Here is a 24944-nt window from a genome sequence, read left to right on the forward strand (position 1 = left end):
CGTATGCAGCCTTCAGCACACCACAGTATTCAAGTCAGCCACTAGTTTAGAACCATTCTGGCTTAATTCATTTTGTGCTTGCAAAGACATTTCTATTTTCTGAGGCATTTGGCTAGATGTTTTGTTGTTCTCGTGATACTGTGATATAAATTTGATTTATTGTTGTGCTGTCTGGGTGTTTTTTTTAAAGATTGTTTTATTTTATTACGTGTTATATATTTTTATGTTATATCCTGCTCTGGCATTGATTCTAATGAAGAGCAGGTGATAAATTACCAAAGAAAGGTAAGTAAATTATAAATTATAGCAAACTAAAATTACAAAACTGACATTATGTGTATGTACTATGCAGGTAAACATGAAAATGAAGGCAATTTAGTCAAGTAACTGACTGCTTTCACTCTTGGAAATAACCTTTAAGTTGATTAATTTTGGGGGGCGGAGAGAGAGAATAATCTTTTAAAGGATACTCTTCTGGTACATTGTGCACATAAGGCAGAAATTCGAAAGTTAAAAGATTCACACCTGTATAAAAATTTCTAGTGGAATGGAAGACTTTGGGGCTTCATGACATGTGGCGTTACTGAAGGGATTAAACACTAGCCATTTGTCGTGGGAGATGATTGTCTCCAGGAATGCAGCATACAAGGAGAAGAGAATGTAAGACTACAAGAAGAATCTGGATAGATCGGGCAAAAGACTCATGCCCTCCCTGCCCCACAGATGACTGATCGTGGTGCTCTGGTAGATGGAGAGATTGGGCAATGGTCAGGAATTCAGAGAGTTGTAGTCTAAAAAACCTGGAAGTTAGGGAAGGCAGACCTAACCGCTTGCCTGTGGCCATTAATTACTTCTCTGGATGTTGCCAGCCTGTCTGTTTTTTAATCTGTTCTTGCCCCTGGTCTGCCAGATCCTTGACTGCTGCTCCGGAACTTAACCATGCCTAGTTTTGACTGCAAACTTGCTTCCAGTCCATCTGAGCCTTGATTTCTGTTTTGGAACTTCTGCCCATCTGAGACCACACACCTGCTTATAGCCCCCTTGGACCGGCAGCCACCTCTCTCTGGATCTTGGAATCCCAATTCCTGGAATCCTGTAAAGACTTGACACCCATAATCCCATCCCACCCACCCCTTTCTAGCACAGCTACTTTCACCCTCTATCTAAAAGGTTTACCTCAGAAAAGGGAAGGATCCTCAAGAGTAACTTCTGCTGCAGCACAAGTAGCTATGACCAGATGGGAAAAAAAATGTGGGAACACCTTTGCGTCAACCCATAGTCATACCCTGAAGATTATACCATGAATATCACATCATATTCAGCCCGTATCCTCTTTCTCTTATTATTCTCACATCCATCAATTTTTGTTTTAGAACATTATTTGTGCAAATAGGGTCCATGACAAACACGCCATAGGAAAAAAAAATGTTGACACTACCAATCCTTCCACTACTTTTTAGAAAAGAAAAGAAAAATATAGATTACAAAATGTCACTGTGATGGCATTTGGTAAATATAGTGTTAATCTTTTCTTCCTTAAATGAATCATTTTAAAAAGCTATTAAACTAAAGAGAATGAGCATAGTTTTCTAGTAATGACTTCTCTTCTTCAGAATGAAATTGGTAAAAACCCTGATTGCAGATCTATATCCCAAAAGGCCTAGGAGTTTGGGGGACTAGCTGGCTGGGGGGAGGTGATGATCTATGCTATACTGTATGTCTAAGCACCACATCCTTGTATACTTGCTATATTTACAGATACGGTTGTATATGCATCTTTATTTAAAATCTCATCAGATTTATTCACCCCCCTTCTCATTCTGATGCTTAAAAACAATGTTCTCTCCTTTTCTTAATATATACTTTGATATATGTATATACACACACATATGCTAAATATAAGTACAATTTTATTCATAAGCTCACATAATGATTCAGGCTGTGATTGTTAATAAAAATGCATTTCTAACCATCAAATTTGAGTCTATTATTCTAAGTTAATTGCATTTGCCCTAAAGAGACTTGAAACTGGCTGTCAGCCTATTTGTGTCAGTTTCATTTTATTCATCAGTCAATCTTGTCTTTTCTTTTTCTTTTCTTTTTTTACATCCCATATATTGATCAAATAGATTTGTTAGCATGCCTGTGCAGCTTTGGGGGTGTGGGGGGGGGGGAAAGAAAGTTTATGTTATCCATCAGGTTTATTTGATTACTGTATTACTTTGCATATTATCTTAATTGATATTTCAGTAGCAAATAAATGCCCTTTTTGATGGTCCCATAAGATTCCTATTAAATATAAATCACCTTACCTGTGACTTGGATGTGGATACAGTGAAAGGGAAAAGCACACGCAACACATAAAATATATTACATTCAACCTGCACTGTTTCTGCAAGTTAAAGAATAACAAGCTTGTGCTCTAATTTGTGGCACAGAAGTTTAGTTCTTGCCAGTTGGTTACACAGAATAAAAATATGAAGTCGTTCATGTGTTACCTTTAATTAAAGTTCTGTAACCAATTAAGGGACACCATTTAAGGGGCATGGGTGGCGCTGTGTTCTAAACCATTGAGCCTAGGGCTTGCCGATCGGAAGGTCAGCGGTTCAAATCCCCACAATGGGGTGAGCTCCCGTCGCTCGGTCCCAGCTCCTGCCCACATAGCAGTTCGAAAACACGTCAAAGTGCAAGTAGATAAGTAGGTACCGCTCCGGCGGGAAGGTAAACAGCATTTCCGTGCACTGCTGGGAGTTGGAAATGGAAACATGTGGGATGTGATGCATTGGTCTGCAGACGGAGAGAATTGACACCACTTGCCTCCCCCCAACCATTGCATGAATGGAAGAAAAAAACCTAGGGTTCAAGCCTTTTTATCAGGACCTGGGGTAGACACAAATTGCTTTCTTTTTGAACAACAACAACAAAAACACTTCCATTTTTCAATAGTACACATAAGATATTTCATATGCCTCCCTAAAATGGTGGCTTTATTTACTGAATTTACAAAATATGCAATCACGTTAATTTAAAAATAAATAAAACACAGTGGAGAACACTCACTCGCCATTGTGCAGCAGCCCAAGCCCACCAGCACTTCAGTGACAACTGCACCCTGCCCTCACCTCAGTCGAAAGGCCTGGGGTTGTTGGTATGGAAGAAGGTGCTTAACCTGGTGATAACAGGAGGTAGCTGTAGCCCAAGATAGGACAAGACCCAGGTAAGTCTGGAGTGGAATTCCAACTAACCACATTCAGTTGAGCATGGAATCCAGTCTCTGCGATTGGAAACACTGAGCACTCAGGATTCTAATCATGTTCAAAATCTTCCTGCAAGGTTTTGCTTAGTGAAATGGTTGTGGAACCAGCCAGCATGCATGGGGGTGCTGGGGGCAGTGCACCAGAGCTTTCCAAATTTTTCAAGTTGGCGACACCCTTTTTAGACATGCATCATTTCGTGGCACAGTAATTTAGTTTTACTAGCAAATCGGGGGGGGGGGGGTTAAACTAACCCATTATAAGAGCGTGAGGAGTGTTCGTGTGACACACTTAAACACTGCAGTCAACACACTAACATGTATGGAAACACACAGTATGGAAAGCTCTGCCCTATACAGTTTGAGCCCTCAAACATTATTTTGAATGGCTACAGGTGACTGGTTAATTTGGAGCATCATAGAATGCTCAAGGTGGAATGCTGATATTTCGATCCATGGAGAAAGCAGCCTTTAATGAGCGATGCAGCCTGCTTGGGAAGCAAAAGCAGTATGCCAGAAATACGTTTCCCCCCCCCCCCCATGAACAAGAATGAATGAAGATCTTAAAGCAGACAAAAATTCACCTAATAATTGATCTGGGCATATGTGTGTTTGTGTGTGTTCCCACTGAGCAATGTATTTTCAATAGTCACTTATAAATCTTGGTTCATGCAGAGAGGCTCAGATGACACTCTGCCACACAGATCTATGAATGCAGATGGTTTTCTGTGTCAATCTGTGTATATTCTTCAGTGTGCCAGTTTTTAGAAGAGTTCCTGATCTTTTACTAAGCAGCCTCAACAGCACAATCTTCATTTTGTTTAAGGTCTGCCGTTGTTGTTGTTGTTTTTGTCAGCACCCTATTTCAAGGGAGGTACGTTGTTCCTATATTTTAATTACAACATTTGCATGCCTTCTATTTGCAGAAAGTTCTCTGGGTGGTTGTCATGGCACTGCGAGGCAAGGGATGTCCAGAGTGAGGAATTAACAAACAAACAAACAAAAAATTGTCAAAAGCACACTTACAAGTTAGGGGAAAGGCATGTTTATCAGTCCTACATCTCCCAGCTACTCCTAGGTGTGCACTCAATGATGCAGTTGCAACAACAGAGAGGCCCCACCCCTGACTTCATTGTATGCATCTCCCCCACCCGAGCTGCGCACAAGCAGGCAAATACTTCACCTGTGTGTAACCTGCTTCTGCTCCTCTCACTTTGATCGTCTTCTGGTCTAGGAAGACGGTGGAGCAGGAGAGGTGGGGGCAGTAGGAGGAGGTGTGGGAGCCCTTGACTCTTTCTCTCCCTCTCCCATCACCTGTTCTTCATGCTCCAATCCTGCAGCTTCTCCTGCCTCTGCCTCTCATCTCCTGGCTACTACAGGGTCCCCCAGCTAACTGATCCCTTCTTCCTAGTCAGTCTCCAAGCCCCCTTTCCTGGTGCCCACTCATCAGTATCCACTCACTGCTCCTCAGGGTCCAGGCAGTCCCTCAAAGTGGTTCCCCTGTGATATCTTAAGCCTCAGAACTGTAATGGAGAGAGTGGGCATTGGAATGTCAGCTTTGAACTCTACAGAAATCGGAGACCAAGCAATGAAGTGTCTTCCCGTGTATTTTCGAAACCTTGGACCATCTAGTATCTACTCTAAAGAGGAACAGCTGCAGGGGGTGGGGAGGATACCACCTTCACCATTCCAGAGCAACAAAGGAAAGGGGGAAATGATTGCTACATGAAAGGCATTTCAAAGACCTCCCACAAAACGCTGGTATAAAATCCCTAGTAGATTCATGGCAAGAGAACTGTCACACTAGTAATCCTCAACAGACTTTAGCAATACATTCCCTTGAACAAAAGACACACACAAAAACAACCCCAATATAGTCTCATGTAGGATTTTGAGGCAAGAGATCGAGAAAAAAAGGTTCCTCAATTCTGCAATCTAAAAAAAAATAAAAAATGTTTCCAGCAAAGACAACATTGAAAACTGTTGTCACTATTATTCTTGCACCTTCTCTGCTCCATAAAAACTGCTATTATCTTCAAATATATCCCATGAGATGCACTTTGATGACCACCCAACCCCATTTTTGCTATCCAAACCCCAAGCAAAGCACAGACTGGCTGGCTGAAGAGGGTTAGAAAGAATGTGGTTTGTCCCAGTGAGAGAATTTGAAGGCTGCTTTTGAGCTGTGTTTTGAGGGGTTGTTCCTTTACATCAGTGTTTTTCAACCACTGTTCCGTGGCACACTAGTGTGCCGCGAGATGTTGCCTGTTGTGCCGTGGGAAAAATTGAAAAATTCAAGAGAATTACTTTATATATAGTCAATATAGGCACAGAGTTAAATTTTTTAACATTTTCTAATGGTGGTGTGCCTCGTGATTTTTTTCATGAAACAAGTGTGCCTTTGCCCAAAAAAGGTTGAAAAACACTGCTTTACATGATACCCAGACATCTCTGCTTCTCCAGGTGCCTAGGTGTGATTCGCAAAGTATGGAGAGCCTTCACGTGTGCATGTTTATAAACCTAGTAATTTTTCTCCCCCCCCACCCTCCACCCCAAGGATTGACCAACCCTATTTCCCAATCTCTTGGAGACCAAAGTAATTGCAGATTTTAAGGTGCACCCTTTCTGAATATTTGGTGATAATATATATTGGCCTCTGGACACTAGTACCTAATGGAATGCCTCTGCTGACATGAATCTACCCAGACATGGGTCTCCACTTGAGACCCTTCTCCAAGTGGTTCAGAGGTTCAGGGGTGGTGACAAAGGACAGGGGTTGTTGTTGTTTGTCATGCCCCCCTGGTTATGGAATCCAATGGGCACCAAGCAGTGAGGCTGGATTAGTGTTGGCAGGGGATCACACCATAAAGTGCAAACTAGAGGTGAATTTATTTTAAGTGTTTCCAAGCAGTTTCCACAGGCAACTTAGCACATCACAATAATCTAACAGGTGCTCTCTGTGAATGGATAACAAAATTCCACTGAGCTGAATTAGACGTGCTCCCAGACTGTGTGTGTGTGTGCAAAAATACATCACGAGGTAGCAATATGCAAAGCCAGTGAAATTTATCCTGGTTTAATTTAAACTTATGCAAAGTATAACAGATCCAAACTTGATTCAGCAGCAGGACGACTGATCTACTGCTGACTGAGTCGACCTAAGTTTGGTAGAGAGGAAACAAGCCTTTAAAATGGTAAACGGAATGGCCGTTTTTTCAAGGCTTAACACAGTGTAAGATCTGCTAGTCTCAGCTTAGCCCTGGCTGAGCTACGATGAAAGTGTCATGCTATCTATCGTATCTCTGGCTGAGCTGAGGTTGGTGTCTTACACCAGCATAGCCCAGCTGAGCCAGGAACCTGCTGGCTGAGCCTATCCTAACACGGCAGATCTAGGGTTAGGATTATGCCCTTAGTCTAAACTACAACTTTTTAAAGTAGCATTAAAACCAACTGTTGATCACTCATTGTGCTCGTAGCAGAGGCAAGATGTGAACCAAGAACTTACGGGACTGCACTGTCCTGTATGTGTGTGTCTTACAAATCACCCCAAGAGAGGACCAAAGTGGATGCAGATTTGCATAGGAATGGCATCTTATGATTGTATAAATATCGTGCAAATATATAAATCATTAGCATAATTTAAACAGAAATGCAATGCATCTCACCCATAGTGGGGAAGAAGGTGACCAGGAAATCTGCGTGCCAGTTCAGTCTGTAAGGCCCCTGCTCTAACTTTCTTACGGTTCTTTCTCTTTAAACTGGGCATGGACCAGACAAGCCCATCAAACAGAGGACTGTCCTCCAATAGCCATTAAAATAGAGGGTTGTCTTTTATAAAGTAGAGAACATGGCTACATTTATTTGACCAATTTCACACTTCCATTCTGAACTTTTCGTTTGTAAAGCAGATCTAACACAACAACCTCCCCGATCAACGGCAACGAAGCAAATCCTATGGTGAAATGGAGGCAACTCAGGCTATATTTTTGGAACTCCCTCCCCCTTTCCCAACACACCTCTTTTGTTCTGTCAATCTGAACAGAAGTGCTCATGTGATGTAATTTAGAACGGAGCTCGCTTAATTTTTTTTTTCTTTCAGAAAAGCTTTCAGTCAGGAAAAGCTTTGGGAGCTCTGGGGGTATAGCTTAGCTCGAAGAAAGAAAAAGAAAGCAAGTTTGCATTGACAGCTTGATCCCAGAGAGAGGTGGCTGGCTGCTTGTCTAACAGGTCCTCTGGGTCTTGATGAGGCAGAGACAGAGGAACAAGTCATATTAAGTGAACGTGTGCTGCCAATGTTAAAGGAACAATTACCATTATTCTGCATAGTTCACTGTTTGCTGCTGCGATTTCCTTCAATAAAACCTCTTTTCACTTGCCAATTGGAGCTTGTCATGTAACAATATTTCTCATGCACAATACACATCGTAAAATGCCCTTGTGTTTTTAATACATTTGGAGTCGTGAACAATAGCAGTATACTGACAGCAAAAAGTGCTTGCTTTGAATATATAGCAGATACAAAAAGAGGGAGAGGGAGAGCAAGATCCCTCTTTTCAAGTGGGAATAAAGGTGGGTTTTGCCTAATTTTGATACAAAAGCAGAGTTACATCTTATGCATGACTCTCCCTTGGTGTTACAGCTCTATACAGGCCACAATTTAAGAGACACCTTTCTTCCAGTAAGAAGCTGGTACACCTTCCTCTTAGAGAGGTCCTCAAAAGGACTACTTCCTGTCAAATAAGCACACCCCAGCCAGACATATACGTATCACACAACGAAACAAAGCCTAGTTTAAGACAATTTCAAGCCTGCACTGTGAGCAACTGCTAAGTTTCCCATTAGATTTCTCAGCCCAGTTTTGCACATTCAGGAAAGATGGTTTCAGCAAGCTGCAGGGGAAAATATATAGCAAACAGTTTCCGGCAGGCAGAACTAGCAGTTCAAATGACCTTCAGCCCAATTGGATGGCAATACTGGGTCAGTTTGTACTGCAGCCATATGCTGAGCAGATTTTGAGTGACTGTAGTACCTGCTGTCTGAACTCATGGCTATATAGCCACTTGTGGGGATTGTGCCTTCAGGGTTGGTGCCAGCATCAGGCATACTCATAATGAATATTTTCCAGCTTGACATTCCAAGCAGTGCCAAGATGTTGGATCTAGCCACCCTTTTCATTTCCCACAATGCCACAAATTGCATTCTGGGACATCATTGGAAATTGAAAGAACAGCCAAACTCTTTTTGCTGTCTGGGATGCTGTCACTGCAGCCAACCAGCAATATACTTTGCCCAGGGCAGAGGAGGAACAAGGAAATCACTAGGATTTCTAATTGCTGCAACTTCCTTGCAACTCTTTACAGTCAGAAGAGGCCAACATAAGTTGATAATCGCCAAACACCAGCCATTTGTTGTTGTTGTTTGTTGTTTACTACTTTTCAATGGGAGCACACAATGCAGCTTACAAAATGTTCAACAACAACAACAACAACAACAACAACAACAACTTATTACTTATACCCCACCCATCTGGCTGGGCCTCCCCAACCACTCTGGGCATCTTCCGAAAGAATATCAAAAACACAATAAAACATCAACATTAAAAACTTCCCTAAACAGGGCTGCCTTCAGATGTCTTCTAAAAGTCAGATAGTTGTTTATTTCCTTGACATCTGGTGGGAGGGCGTTCCACAGGGCGTTCAAGACAATATAATCCAAAATAGAAAACAGATTTAACATAAAGTTAAAAGATAAAAATTAAACAGCAATCAACACAAGAATTTTGATACAGAAACACAATTCACAGTAAAGCCAAACTTCTTGAAGAGCACGACAAAAGAAAATTGTCTTCACAACCTAAAAAGAGGCAGGGATGAAGCCAGGCATCTTTCTTTGGGGAGGTCATTCCAAATACCAGATGCCACAACTGGAAGGACTCTATCATGTTGTATCTCAGGTGGCAGTGGTCCATGAAGATGGAGCAATCTCTTTAAGGTTGTATCTTAACCCTTGTTGTTGTTGTTGTTGTTGTTGTTCAGTCGTTCAGTCGTGTCCGACTCTTCGTGACCCCACGGACCAGAGCACGCCAGGCACGCCTATCCTTCACTGCCTCTCGCAGTTTGGCTAGACTCATGTTAGTAGCTTCGAGAACACTGTCCAACCATCTCATCCTCTGTCGTCCCCATCTTAACCCTTACTCCACACAAAGGAAAGTGAGCCATCCCAGCTGTCACCTGGGAGTTCCCCCATACCCTGCCCCTTCATCTTCCTTCCATCACCTTCCTGTGTGTATCTTCATTAACCCAAAGTAGGAAACATTTTAAAAAACATAAATATAAGGGTAAAAGGTAAAGGACCCCTGGACAGTTAAGTCCAGTCAAAGGTGACTATGTGGTTGTGGCACTCATCTCACTTTCAGGCTAAGGGAGCCAGCGTTTGTCTGCAGACATCTTTCCACGTCATGTGGCCAGCATGACTAAACCACTTCTGGTGCAATGGAACACCGTGACGGAAGCCAGAGTGCACGGAACCGCCATTTACCTTCCTGCTGCAGTGGTACCTATTTATCTACTTGCACTGGCATGCTTTCAAATGGCTAGGTTGGCAGGAGCTGGGACAGAACAATGGGATCTCACTTTGTCGCGGGGATTTGAACCACCAACCTTCTGATCGGCGAGCCCAAAAGGCTCCGTGGTTTAGACCACAGCGCCACCCACGTCCTCTTACATAACTATAGATAGAGTTAGCAGAAAGGAAAGGAAAAATAGAAGTCACAGAAAAGAAAAAGATAAGAAAAAGAAAAAGAAATGAGAAGGGCTTCCTATTCTCCGTCTGCCAACTATGTACATAATGATTATTCAAAGTATTCAAAATATACACTCCAGGATAACCTCTTGCTGTGTCCCAGATAATATCCAGTTGTTCCTCAATCTGCTGGGCTGTGTTCTCCCAATCTTCAATCCCAGGCATCTCAAGTTCATTCATTGTTGAGGAGTGGGAGGAAAATATGATTTCTGAGGCTCGCCATGGCCATGATAACCTCCTGACCACACCCTGACCCCTGGCTTGCCAAAGATAGCAAAATGGGGGAGAAAGAATGACAAGGACCTGGCACCCCACAATAATAAGTTGTGTTTGTGAAGGTTTGCATTAGAAGAAGCCAGGGGGCTCTCAAGAAGGTGAGCAGCAGCCGTGTGTACCTGCTTCCGGTCAGTGTGGACAATACTGAGCTAGTCAGTGCAATGGTCTGACTATGTAAATAGCAGCTTCTTATGTTTCTTCGCCTCAGGCAGCAAAACGTCTTTTGCTGGGCTGGTTATGTATGCATTCACAAACACACACATGCACTACTACAAATCTTACTCCTTCCTTTCTTAACTCTGTGCTTGTTAAAAAATTCAGGTATTTCCCCCCTAAATGCTAAGCTTTATTTTTTTATTGTTAAAGGTAATTTTAAAGGAAGAAAAAGAATATAAACAATATATAGTGACTTTTGACACTCCATTGCTTTCTTAAACGAGAATAATAAAAATTTGCAAATGAACAAAAGAGTGGGAGGAAGCTATCTGATTTACAATGTTTTTGAGATAAAGAACACTATAAAAAAAGATCAATGTGAATAATAAAGCATTGTTAACTGAGTCATGACATTTCTATTCTCAGGGAAAATCTGAAGAGTAGAACTCTGCAAATGAGCACCTTCTGCCATTTTCAAAGTGGGAGGAAGACATATAATTATAATTTTTGAAGTGATGAGAGTTTTATTTAAATTGCAGGGGAAAAATTATTGAAAAAACATATCGACATATCAATATTACGTAAATTGCTTTAATTTTATTAAACTGAATGTGGGAGAGAGAATCTTTTCTTAACTTCCCTTTCCTGCCATTCTCCCCTCCCCCCCTTTCATCTCTCCACTTTTTATTTTTGTAGGAAGTATGGCTACAAAATGTCTTCCAAGAGAGATATTTCTTTATTTGAAAAAAAAGGGGGCGGAGGAGATGAGACGAAAGAGCTCCAAATGTCAGCCCTACCATATATTTATTCTAATACTTCCAGTAGCTGAGACCTATTAAAAAGATACATATTTTCAAAATAGGTTTAACCTTCTGTGACTCAAGTGTCTACCTTTAATACTTTTAACATGTCACATTGTAAGATGTGCAAAGTTAACATGCTCTTTAAAAAAGAAAGAAAGAAAGAAAGAAAGAAAATGAAAATGTATGCAACAGAGATTACTCCAGAAAGTCAAAGTTACACACGTGGTATCTGATGCATGCTGTCTGTCGGAGGGTTTTAACTCATGGGACAAGAACTGATAAGTGACCAGAAATAGAAAAATCCATTTGTAGCTAAGGCAGCCATATAGGTTCACATTTGGCTTGGTTTTACTTGCATGTTGGTCATTGCACATTACAGGCCTTACATATTATATGAACATTATATAACTGAGGTTTATGCATACAGATGGGCAATGCAATACAATGGAACATCAGCGTTAGACACTTAGCTGTTTAATTTGAGTTTCAGCTTTTCATACATAGAACACAGATGAAACGAACTGAATTTCTTAATAAAATGAAACCTTTGTTGTCAGACACTTTCTTTGCAATCTATTATTATTATTATTATTATTATTACTATTACAGCAATTTTTTTTTATAAGATTTTATTATTTTCTATTAAGACAAAGGAAAAACATAGCATAAACACCAACATTAACAATACAGAAATACAATACATAACCACAACACCAAAACATAATCAAACAATTACAATAAAAAGAAACATATACAAACCTTTAAACTAACACTTATCCTCTTACTTTTCTTGTTGCTATCTTCTCTTTTTTGGGGGACTTCCCCCATTCCCTCCACTGTCTTCAAAATCATATATATCTTCTAGGTAGCTTTGTATCTTATTCTATTCACATTTACTCAATTTTTAATGTACTTTACTTTACTTAATCATATCTTAACTTAAACACCAAATCTTAACATATTTTCTAACAAAAAGAAATCTTTCACACAAAAATATCTTGCTAACAATTTTATCTAACATAAACCTGCTAAAGCCGCTGTTCTATTTAATTCTGCTCAAATATTCAATTTTACTGATCTAACTAGATAGTCTTTAAATTTCTTCCAGTCCCGTGACACCTTCTCCTCCCTCTGGTCCCGGATTCTGGCAGTCAGTTCTGCGAGTTCCATATACTCCATCATCTTCATCTGCCATTCTTCCACCGTTGGTATCTCTTCACCTTTCCATGTTCTTGCCAATAAGATTCTAGCTGCTGTTGTGGCATACATAAAAAACACTCTATCCTGACTGGGTATCTCTTCATTAGTTATGCTCAGAAGAAATGCCTCTGGTTTCTTACAAAAGGTAACCTTCATTACCTTCTTGAGTTCATTATAAATCTTATCCCAGAAAGCATTTACCGCTGGGCACAACCACCACATATGAAAAAAGGTACCTTTCGCATGTTTACATTTCCAACATACATCTGACATTTTGGTATTCATCTTAGCTATCTTAACTGGTGTCAAATACCATCTGTAAACCATTTTCATTATATTTTCTCTTAAACTATGACAAGCAGTGAATTTGATACCTTTCTGCCACAATCTCTCCCAGTCATCCATCATGATATTATGTCCTACATCTTTCGCCCAATCTATCATTGACGATTTAACCAGTTCATCTTTCGTATGCCACTCTAACAAAAGATTATACATTTTGGAAAGGTTCTTAAAGTTCGAATCTATCAGTTCTGTTTCCAGTTTTGATTTTTCTACTTGAAAACCAACTTTTTTGTCCATTTTAAATGTTTCATGTACCTGATGATAATGCAGCCAGTCGGGGACCTGGCTTTTCACTTGATCGTAGCTTTTTAGCTTAAAAGAGTCCCCTTCCTGCTGCAATATGTCCATATATCTTAACCAGTTTGCAGACATGTTCGGTCTCTTATAGGCTTTGGCCTCCACTGGAGAGATCCATCTAGGGGTTTTTCTCTCTAACAAATCTTTATATCTAATCCAGACCTGATACAAGGATTTTCTAACTATATGAGACTTAAAAGTTCTGTGGATCTTAACCTTGTCATCCCAAAGGTATGCATGCCAGCCAAACATATTATCATGTCCTTCCAAGTCCAATACATCAACGTTCTCTAGTTTAAACCAATCCTTTAACCAGCAAAAGGCCGCTGCTTCAAAGTAAAGTCTTAAATCCGGCAGGGCAAAGCCTCCTCTCTCTTTAGAGTCTGTTAGGATCTTAAACTTGATTCTTGGCTTTTTGCCCTGCCATATAAACTTTGATAGGTCCTTTTGCCATTTCTTAAAGCAATCCAGTTTGTCCAGAATTGGTATGGCTTGGAATAAAAACAGCATCCTTGGTAGGACATTCATTTTTATCACGGCAATTCTTCCCATTAACGACAATTTCAATCTTGTCCATATCTCCATGTCTTTCTTTATTTCCATCCACAGTTTTTCGTAATTGTCCTTATACAGGTTCAAATTCTTGGTTGTGAGATTGATACCTAGATATTTTACTGTTTTGACAAAATTGAGGCTAGTGCCTTCCTGTATTCTTTGAATTTGTTCTGCACTCAGATTTTTTCCTAAAACTTTGGTTTTCTGCTTGTTTAATTTGAAACCAGCAACAAGTCCAAATTGTTCAATTATTTCCAAGGCTCTGGGGACACTGCTTTCCGGTTCCTGCAGGGATAACATCAGATCGTCTGCGAAGGCGCGTAGTTTGTATTCTTTCTCTCCCACACGAATTCCTTTTATCTGTTTGTCTTTTCGTATCATATTTAGAAGGACTTCCAGGACCGTAATAAAAAGTAAAGGGGAAATAGGGCACCCTTGTCTTGTTCCCTTTTCAACTTCAAACTCCTCCGATATCACACTGTTTACTATTACTTTAGCTCTTTGTTCTGTGTAGATGGCCTTAATGCCATTCAAGAATTTTTCTCCAACTCCCATCCTTTCCAGATTCTTTTTCATAAATATCCAAGAAACTTTATCAAATGCTTTCTCTGCATCAACAAACAGTAGTGCCGCCTCTGTGTTTATGTTTCTCTCCAGTTTTTCTAAAATGTCCACAATAATTCTCGTATTATTACTAATTTGTCTTCCTGGCAAGAAACCTGCTTGATCTCTATGTATATAATCTTTCAACACTCTTTTCAGCCTTGTAGCCAATACATTTGCAAAAATTTTATAATCCACATTCAAAAGGGATATTGGACGATAATTTTTCATTTGAGTCTTATCAGTATCTGGTTTTGGAATCAGTGTGATAAAGGCTTCTTTCCACGTCTCTGGTGCCCTATCTCCTTCTAGTATTTTGTTGCAGATTTCTCTTAGCGGCTGCAATAGCCAGTCTTTCAATGTCTTATAATATTTTGCTGTTAATCCATCCGGTCCTGGAGCCTTCCCTAATTGCATGTTATTTATTGCATCTTCTATCTCCTGTGTCGATATTGGGTGGTTGAGAGTAACTAATTTTTCCTCTGGGACTTTTTGCAATCCGTTCTTTTCCAGAAATCGGTCTATTTCTGCTTCATCTATCTTCTCCTCCTTGTACAGTTGCTTGTAGAATCTTTGAAAACACCATCTGATTTCCTCCGGTTTCTCCACATTTTTCCCGTTTACTACCAAATTATTGATGACATTTGCCTTTTGTCTTTTTTTCAATTGCCAAGCTAGTAGTTTTCCACACTTATTAGCCGATTCAAATGTTCTTTGTTTCATCATTTTCACTTTCCATTCGATGTCCTGATTCATTATATTAGCATATTGGGATTGCAAATATTTGATTTCTTTTTGGATTTTAACACATCTGGGATGTCCTCTTAATTCTTTTTCCTTTTCTTTGATTGATTTCAACAGTCTCTCCATTTCTGCATTTTGTTGTCTCTACTACAGCAATTTTTGCCTTTTGGGTCAGTATTGGCTATAGTGCTCTTATCACATACAAAAGCTGGGAACTTTTCTCTTTGGAAACTAAGCATGCTTTGGTTATTCATCAGAAAGATGGGAATAATTTGAAAGGCCAAGTTTTATATGGGGGGAGGTAGTTTCTGAGGATATATTCATGTGCACAGGATATAGTTTAATAACAATGACGTTAATGGAAATAAATGGGATGTGAGATTTGGATGGGGGCAGAGTGCCTGGGCAACATATTATAATAAACCACCCCATGATGTCTGGATGAAGGGCACTATAGAAATTTAATAAATAATAAAAATAAAAGTTAAAAGTCCACCAAAAACATTCTAGTCTACCCAGTCACTCATATATGAACTTAAAACATGAGATCAAAAATTCACTTCTGATTAAACGTTCCTTTCAAAGATCACACCATCAGCTCTTCCCTGTTACTGCATTAGCAAATCCAGTAAACTCAAACCAATGTGAATTACTCATACATCATCATAAATCAAAAGAGAAGAGGCTTGCGTGGCTTAATGATGTCATAAGCAACCCATAGTATATTTATAGGCTCGTACAGTTTCCTGCTTCTGTGCTACTAAAATAAACACTTTCCAAACCCCCTAACATCCTTTTGCCTCAATATAGGAAACAGAAAGGTTGTGAGTGTATGAAAACAAATCATGATTTGTTTTCAATTTCAGATCACAACCACATCTTTATTTCAGTCTTCTAGTTTCTGTTGGAGTTTGTTATTCTATTTTCTTTGCACCATGTGAAATATGTAGCTTACAGAATTTCACAGGTATTTAGGCTGAAGATGAGACCAGCGCATTGCTTATGTGCTTACACACACGTCTTTCATCTCTTTCTCACACATGCACACTACATGCATACACACTTGAATTGTAATTTGCAGCCAAGTATTTTCTGGAAATTTGGTGTATCCACAGTGGTTTGCTGGTTTTCTGTGAACATATGTTGCAACCTGACAAGTGGAAGCAGGTGGAAGCAAACTTGCAGGTGCGAGTAGAAGTGATTTTGAGCCCAATTCAGAGTGCTAGGTTTGACATATAAAGCCTTATAAACAATACCTCACAGATCACCTTTCCCTGTATTCGGCTACTTGGACACTGAGATGAAAATCTGAAGCCCTTCTCTGTATCTCTGCCTCAAGATAATGGATCTTCTCCGTGGTGGTCCCGACTGTAGTATGTTCTCCCAGGGAGGATTTATCACCCCTGCTATTGGGCAATATTGATTGATTGATTGATTGATTGGTATCAGGCCCTTGGACAACACTATTGGTCAGGCTTTTGGTGGTTGAAAAATTCAAGTAAGTGTGAATTTCAAAGGACAGCTGTGTTTTGATTCACCTGCTGTTTCAGGAACTGCAACTTTGATAGATTTAGCTACAGATGAGACCTGAATCAAATCAGATGAGACCTCCCATCTATAATCCAGAAAGGTCTAGAGTCTAGAACAGGGGTGGCTAACCTGTGGCCATCTATATTTTTGTAGAATCAAGGAATCATAGAATTGTAGAGTTGGAAAGGACCATGAAGATTATCTCGTCCAATCCCCTGCAATGCAGAAATCTCAACTAAAGTATCCCTGACACATGGCCATCCAACCTCTGCTTAAAAACCTCCAGCAAAGGAGAGTCCACAGCCTTCTGAAGGAGTTTGTTTCACTGTTGAATAGCTCTTACTGTCAGAAAGTTCTTCCTGGTGTTTAGCTGGAATCTCCTTGCTTGTAATGTAAACCCATTGGTTGAACTCCAACTCCCAGCAGTGTAGCCAATGCTCAGGAATGATGGATTCAGCAAGATCTGGAGGGCTACTGAGCAGCCAATTCTGCCCTAGACAAAAGTTGCCATGGGGTTGTTATTGCCCTGGCCAAAAGTACTTCCCCTTTGAGGAAGAAGAGTTACCCCAGAATAACAAAATGAGTGTGCTAAAGGAACATTAATAAATGTAAAAATAATATTTCACCCAATAAGCCCTCCCTGCCTTATTACAAATAGTTACTACTCTGAAGTATTATGTTCTTAACGAATGACCGCTGAATAGCATTTGTTGATTGTATCCTTGTTTGATTTTCCACCAAGACAGTTGCACCAACTCCCTTCCTCTGCAAGTTCTCCCTATTGTAATTCTGAATACAGCAGATCATCCAGGTAAGATTCTGTTTGTGGAAACACACGAATAATTGTGTAGCATTGTGTAGCATTGTCCCACAAATAATGTCACCCACACATACCTTTTTTTAAAAAATATTTTTATTTAAAATTTGCAACAAAATTTACCATAATCAATACTAAATAAAAAAACAAACACAAATTGCATTTTACATTTCTATTCTCTCCCCCCCCCCCCCGGCTTCCCCCAACTTTCCTTTTTGGTTTATCACTTATTTTATTTCTTCTGCGTGTAGTTTTCTATACTTTATATATTGAAATTGAAATCATACCTTATTGACACATTCTTAACATTTTACCCTCATATTTATATTTTCTATTTATATTTGTTAATTGTAAGTGTCTTAATCAAATCCTTAATCACTCATACATACAGTACCTATAGCCTAAGCCTGCATCTATATCAATCTTAGGCCATCATTGAAACAGTTGATTGTTTTCATACCTCCTGCTTTTTAACTACAAAGAAGGTAACCATCATTCTGGATAAATATCTGGCAGAAGAGAATCATACTCTCAGTAAAGATTGATAGATGATATTGCTCCTGCAGTTAGACAGTAACAAAACTTCTAAAGTGTGGAATCTTTTTGAGAAATGTTGTAAGCTTAGTTGTCTCAGAGGCTGTTCATGTGGTCACTGGAGGCCTTGAAGCAATATCTGATATGAAGTGCATTGCCTCCCTGCATCCAATTCTCAACTCATAGATGAGGAAAGTATTTAGCTGTAGTTAGCTACCCTCTCTTCACCCTAAGGTCCCAGGGTGGGTCACAACAATTAAAACACAATGTTAAAAACAGTTTAAAGCAACTTAGAAATAAGGTGATTATCCCTTTCAGGCATGGGGCTAACGGCCATCGAGCATGAGCTCCTAATCCTCTTCAGAAAGTGTCCTTCCGGCAAAATGGTTTGCAGACTAGGCTACCAGAAGCTGAAAACACACTAAGTGGTATAGATGTTCTTGGTTTCCTATAGTCTTAATTTCCAAAGGAAGGGGAGCGGGGAGGCTGTCTTCTTCTTTGGCGATCACTCGTAGCCGAGTAAGATTTTAAACACGGTTTAAAAGGTGAATCCGTAAGTGGCTGTGGAGGCCAATTCTGGATCCACACATCCTTCCACAGTGGGGACATTGGTTTCCGGGTGGGAGTTGATCACAGTGAGGATTTGCCAAAAGTGCCTTCCTCTTAGCACATTACTCCCTTTTGTCTTCAAAGTCCATGACACCGTTGGTAAAGGCTGTTCTCCAATTGGAGCTCCCGTAGGCCAGTGTTTCCCAGTTGTCGGTGTTTATACTACATTTTTTTAAGATTTGCCTTGAGAGAGTCTTTAAACCTCTTTTGTTGACCACCAGCATCACGCTTTCCATTTTTAAGTTCACAACTCTTTATATTAATTTGTTTATTTACTTCATTTCTACGTGGCTCTTCATTTTAGCAGTCACATTAAAGCAACAATTAAAATAGACAATAATACCATTCATAAAACTATAATTCCAATTAAAACCAACCAAACCTCTCTAGCAAATAGGTTAACTCTACTTTCAGCTGGACATAGCGGACCTCAAAGTCCAGAGGGGGGGGATATGTGAGCCCCAGTAAGGAAGGCTTTGAAATACCAGTATGCTTAAAGTCATATCAAGGTGCCACTTAGTTTAAGTATTGTTTTGCTGACTCCTGTCAATAGCAGTTGAAGGGAAGCTGATCTGACTCCTGAGTTTGCAGACCGTTATTGCTATGTATCAGTTAAGCTGGACTGTGTGCTCTGATTGTTAGAATGGAATTGGACATCCTGGCTACATTTAATTGTAACTTAAATTGTTGTTGCGCTAACATTTAAACTGTCCATTAATAATAGCAACCAAGCATTATATATTTTGCATGTTTATTAGACTTCATTTATTTCATCCCCCACCCCCACCCCCAAAAAGCTCCGCACCTATTATCATAGCCATAGAATACTGGACTCTAAATGAAAGAGGTAACCATGTGATTTCATGCTGGCCTGCTTCCTTTATATTTCTGTAGGCACGTTCTGCAAGCATTAGATTGATAAAAGACACAATGTAGATGGGGCCCATGGCTGAGCTGAGGGTAATTGCATTTAAAAAAAAAAAATGAAATGGAGACCTATAATTGTGCAATGCTTTCTCTCGACTACAATGTTTTCTGGAAGACAGGATCCTGCTTGTCATAGCAAGTTGCTTGTTATGGTGATTGTACTAGGACTTGATCTTGCTGTAACAAGACACGTATAACATTACTTAGTGGAAGCTTTTCAGAATAAGAGCCTGACAGTAAAATGCACTCTATTTTCATTCTTGAACAAACAAAAGTCCTTGAATGACAGCTTTTTTTTCTTACCCTTTTTCTTTGAGGGTGTTGTAATGGGGAATTCAGGTTAAATCTATGCCTTTTATACTTCTCATTTTGATTTCCTCTCCAACAGCACTTGAAGGATAAAACTCAGCTTGATGCGCAGGGCAGCTTGTGGATACAGCAAATGCTAATCTAGCATTTACTGATTATTGCCTTCTGATTCTCTCCGTCTAGTGCCATTGAATGCTTAAGTGCATTTCTTGGGCCATAGTTGAGAACACTGGATATTGCACAGAATTTGAGGGTGTGCTTTAAAAGGGGGGGTTACAGTTTAAATTGAGGGTAGCTAAATTTTCCCAGAGCCACATTGTTCTTACCTGTACATCTTCTGAAAACAATGACGGGAAGGGTCTCTGGGACTTGGCCTCAAAGGAACAGGAGCGATATATGACTGTGTGCAAATGAAATGGATCTGAGGGGAAATCTAGTTGAAGCTTCCTTGCTTAATTTGTAAGAGGTGCCAGGTTAAGAGCCTGAACTTCTGAGTCAATTCCCTGTTTCCTAATCCCAGGACATCTCTAAGTGAAAGTTTGCTAGCCTCATGATCTTTGTCTATATGTCACTGAGTAACAAGATTTATAGATTATTGTTCTGTTGTGTTTTGTGATGATGACTATTACTTAAATAAACAGCCTTGATTTTTTTCTCAATAAAAGGGCTGCATTAAAATGTTTCTGGATTACAAAAATATATATGAGCTCATTACATTATGTTAGCTACAGCAGCAACTACCTGAATCTTGTCATTTCGTCGATGGCATTGGGGCACTGCATACGACACGTGTGCTATATATTGGCGCAATCTCTCAATGTCTAAGCTTCCTGACCATTTTTATTATCTTCTCCACTCTAGAAAATCAGCTAGCAATTAAGGATGAGAAGCCTATGAAAGGTATTGTCCTCAGCTCAGTATCAGAATTCGGCATCACGGATGTGCCATCCAAGGACACCAAAAACGAAAGAAAACTATCAGAATCTAGTGCATCTACACTGTCATCCCTGGAGAAATGCAGGACACAGTTCAGCTACCTTGAAGATGATGCATCAGTCCATGAGAGGGACAGTAATGGTACGTTTTGAAAACTGTGCAGAGCCCTAGACGTAATCCATTTAAATGCTCTGTACACACACACACTGAGATTGTGAGAGGGATCGTGAACGATGACATTTTATAAGCAAAGCTGCCACTGCTTCCTGGGAGAGGTGAGGCAGCTGGATCGTCAGGGCTGCATAGAGCCAATGCAGTGCTTCTGCTGGGGCGCTGGGCAGCCCTGACCTCACTGCTACCTTTCCCCTTTCTGCCAGGAGGATATTGCTGCAGCTTTGTCCCATTATTATTATTATCATCAGTAGTAGTAGTACCCTGCCCATCTGGCTAGGTCCCCCAAGCCACTCTGGGTGGCTTCCAACAAATATTAAAATACATTAAAATGTCCTAATAATAGATCCACTCTTTCCACCATTACAAAGAGCGAGGCAACCACCTTAGGTGGCAAGTGCTTAGGGAACATGCATACGTGTGTGTGTGTGTGTGTGTGAGAGAGAGAGAGAGAGAGAGAGAGAGAGAGAGAGAGAGGCTTTCCATCTGCTGCTCACCAACACATGAAAACCTCCAGGCCAAAATGGTTTCCACCCCTTCTTAAGACGTTATCATCCTATCTCCTGGCTTCTCCATTGTGGAAAGAAAAGTGATACTATACTGAGTTGGGGCTGCATCTGCCTTCCACTGCTCCTAGCTGGCCCTACATCCCTGGTTCCTGAGGCTACATTTCCCCACCAGGTTCTTCTTCAGTACTTCATGTTCTCACAAGCACGTTGTGTGGGAACATCGGGTTTCCATCTTTTTGCTCAGCCGTGAGAATTGTGCTCCCATCCTCTGGTGAGTGAGTGATGAGCTCAGCCTTGCTCACAATCCTGGAGCTTGCAGGGGGCATGGAGTTCCTGCCCAAGGTTACAAAATGCTCCCCGCCCCGTTTCCACCTTCAACAAGCCTGCCACCAGGTGTAGCAATGGGGCAGAAGGAAAGGGCTGAGTTTATACCCCACCCATATGGCTGGGTTTCACCGGCCACTCTGGGCGGCTGCCAACAGAATATTAAAAGCACGATAAAACACCAAAAATTAAAAACTCCCCTAAACAGGGTTGCCTTCAGGTGTCTTCTAAAAGTCAGATAGTTGTTTATTTCCTTGGCATTTGATGGGAGGGCATTCCACAAGGAGGGTGCCACTACTGAGAAGGCCCTCTGCCTGGTTCCCTGTAACCTCACTTCTCGCAGTGAGGGAACTGCCAGAAGGGCCTCAAGCACTGGACCTCAGTGTCAGGGCTGAATGATGGAGGTGGGGACGCTCCTTAAGGTATACTGGGCTGAGGCTGTTTAGGGCTTTAAAGGTGAGCACCAACGCTTCGAATTGTGCTTGGAAAGGTATTAAGACTGATTTAACAGTTTAAAACAAACAAACAAACACCAGTATTTCACTGTATTTACTGTTGGCCATTACTATGTGATCTATGTCTTAACATGGGTATTGGATTGCTCCAGGAAGTGGCATCAATCCTGACAGCCTTGTTCCTAACTTTCCATCTGACTTTCACTGTTTACCCATACCCCGAGTTGCCACCCAAAATTATGTAAACCCTTGTCTGGACCCCTGGAAGTCCTCTGCCAGTCAGTGTAGGCAATACTGAGCTAAATGGACCCATGGCCTCACTCAGCATAAGTCAGCTCCCTGTGTTTCTGACACCTACCGTATTTACGTGAATCCAATGTGTCATCAAATTTAATGCGCACCTCAATTTTCAAAACCTTTAAACCAAAAAAGTATTTGCTATGTGTTCTGCCAAATGCAGCAGTTCTTTCCAAGGATACCAGGGCAAATAAACAAAGCAGGTGAAAGGGGAACCAAAACAGCTTTATTAAGGGAAACAAAACATACATACCCAAAATGTCCCCAATCTGCTCCCAGGAGCCCCTCAAATGGGTAGCGAGGACACACAAACAGACTCACGGCACCCTCACCCTGGGTCCGTGACAAGGCTCTCTTTTCCATCCCACATACCTGCCTTTTATAGAGAGCTTGATCTTAATTAGCAACATCTGTGGTCAAACATCCAAGCTCTCTTTCCTTAAAGAAACATCCACACAGAAGCTAAGTTTGGGGCGCGGCTCGGATATGGGGAGAACTCCAAGAAATGCCACCCTATCTCCTCGTGACAATATCTTCCGGGTCGTTTCCCATACACTATGTCAGCGGTGTTTTTCAAGCTTGCAATCGAATCTAATGTGCCATCAAATCTAATGTGCACCCTGATTTTCGTGACCTAATTTGGCCCCCTCAAAGGGTGCACATTACATTTGAGTAAATACGGTATAAAGATGCAAGTCTGTTGTGCTATGGAAGCTCGGTGCTCCTTAGCTCCTGCAGAGTGGTGTGCCTTTGTTTATACTCCCTCTAATTCCTTAATTTTAAACATTCACAGTCCAGAGGCATAAAATGCCCCCAGTATAACATCTGGGATGTGTTTGGCCCTTGGATGCAAAGTTGCTGATGTTGCAATTTATAAAGCAGCCTAGGAAGGGATTGCCATCAAATAGATGGATCTTGTCACATCTATCATATTAATGATCCTTGAACGAAGAAGTACTAAGTACAGATCAGCACAATAAACCACAATGCTCCAAAGCAACCATTAGGGTCGCATCTATTTTATGACTGATCTCTCGCAATAATTGGAATTCTCCTATCTCCCGTAACAGGAAAACATTTAACCGTTGTGGCAACTATTAAGGGAACGGGCTCAGCAAATGTAGATGCCCTCTACCAAACATAGCCTCGTGGACCGCTTAATTTAAACCACAGCAAAGATAATTCTCAACATGTTCAGCTTATCAAACGTGGATCTCTGGCTAAAACATGTTGCCTCTGAATGCTTGCAGCAATTCACACATACCCGAAAGCACCTATTGATTTCCAGAGAGAGCTTGTGCACATGCTTCGAGCACTGATACTTTGCAAGGGGGTGGGGGGGCTTGGAGGCTTCTCTGCCTTTCACCCGGCAGCTTTCACTTTAACTTAAATTGAAGGGACAACTCCGTACACACAAATGGTTCCACTAATGGACATGCACCTTTACCGTTGAATAACAATGACTAGTGAAATCCGCCTATACAGAAGCACTAGGAAAGCATCAAAGTGTGTGTGTGCGTGTGTAAGTAACTCTAGATCAGGAGAATTATATAAGGCTCTCGGTTGCATTCAGCTGCTCTCACTTTAAGTTGCAGCAAGTGGGGTGGAAATCATTAACCAGAGGCATGTGACAAATCGATCAGGAGGCAGATTTAGCCTACCTTTAATGAAACATGGGGATAAATGATAATTATCTTGAGATAAAACATTACCTCGGGGTTAAACCTTTCAAGATTGCAATGCATGCAGAAGGCTATCTATAAAAGAAAAGAAAAGAAAACTTAAATCTTTGTTTTAGAGACAGTCACTAAAATGCACTTAATACACAACACAAGTGCCGAAATAGTGCGTTTTTGTTGAAGTCGGGCACGTAGCCCAGCACTACAATTGGAAGCAAGAAGGCAACTCACTTTCCAGCCCAGCAACATCACTGGAAAAATCCTACATCAATGTTGTACATTTGGATCAGGTTACATAGCAGCACAAATCAAGCATGGATTGACAGCCAGGAGCCACTGAGAGCATGGAAATGTAGGGTGAAGTCAGACCAGCAGCATTATTAAATATAGTTCTTTTTGTAATAATTAATCTACCAATGGAGAGGTGAGGTCATTGTTCTTATTGAGATAAATGCAATAACGTCTTCCTTTTTTTGCGAGCAGTCTGGAAAGCAGAAGAGAAAACATAAGGGTTGCATCTGCGTTGCTGCAATTTGTGGCTAATTTATTTTCAAACATATATATAAACGAATGCATAGAAATGAATGCTTAATTGCTAATATCTTTTATTTATTATACATCGCCCACTTAAAATGAGGGGAAGGGGGAAGCAAAAAGGCTCATACATGCAGATTTTGCAAAATATGTTCTCTCCATTAGCACGGTTTCATGGCGTGTGCTCTGATGGGGATTTAAAAGCATCTTTAGTGTACGGCACAGTCTATGTGCTAAAACATTACTTTATTATTAAAATGTTGTGCTTTTTGTGTGGTAC

The 24944-nt window shown here is 40.7% G+C and overlaps 1 protein-coding gene across 1 annotated transcript in view; it reads left to right on the forward strand.

Moving 5' to 3' along the window:
• The window catches only part of MDFIC2 (MyoD family inhibitor domain containing 2), a 44443-nt gene that overhangs the window by 15117 nt on the left and 4382 nt on the right, over positions 1–24944 (forward strand). The window contains exons 3-5 of the mRNA XM_033142571.1: positions 5811–5849; positions 17306–17374; positions 20621–20836. Coding sequence (XP_032998462.1) covers positions 5811–5849; positions 17306–17374; positions 20621–20836 — 324 coding nt within the window. The remainder of the gene's footprint in view (positions 1–5810; positions 5850–17305; positions 17375–20620; positions 20837–24944) is intronic.

The sequence above is a fragment of the Lacerta agilis genome, chromosome 2, assembly GCF_009819535.1.
Source record: "Lacerta agilis isolate rLacAgi1 chromosome 2, rLacAgi1.pri, whole genome shotgun sequence".
In the NCBI taxonomy this organism is placed as follows: domain Eukaryota; kingdom Metazoa; phylum Chordata; class Lepidosauria; order Squamata; family Lacertidae; genus Lacerta; species Lacerta agilis.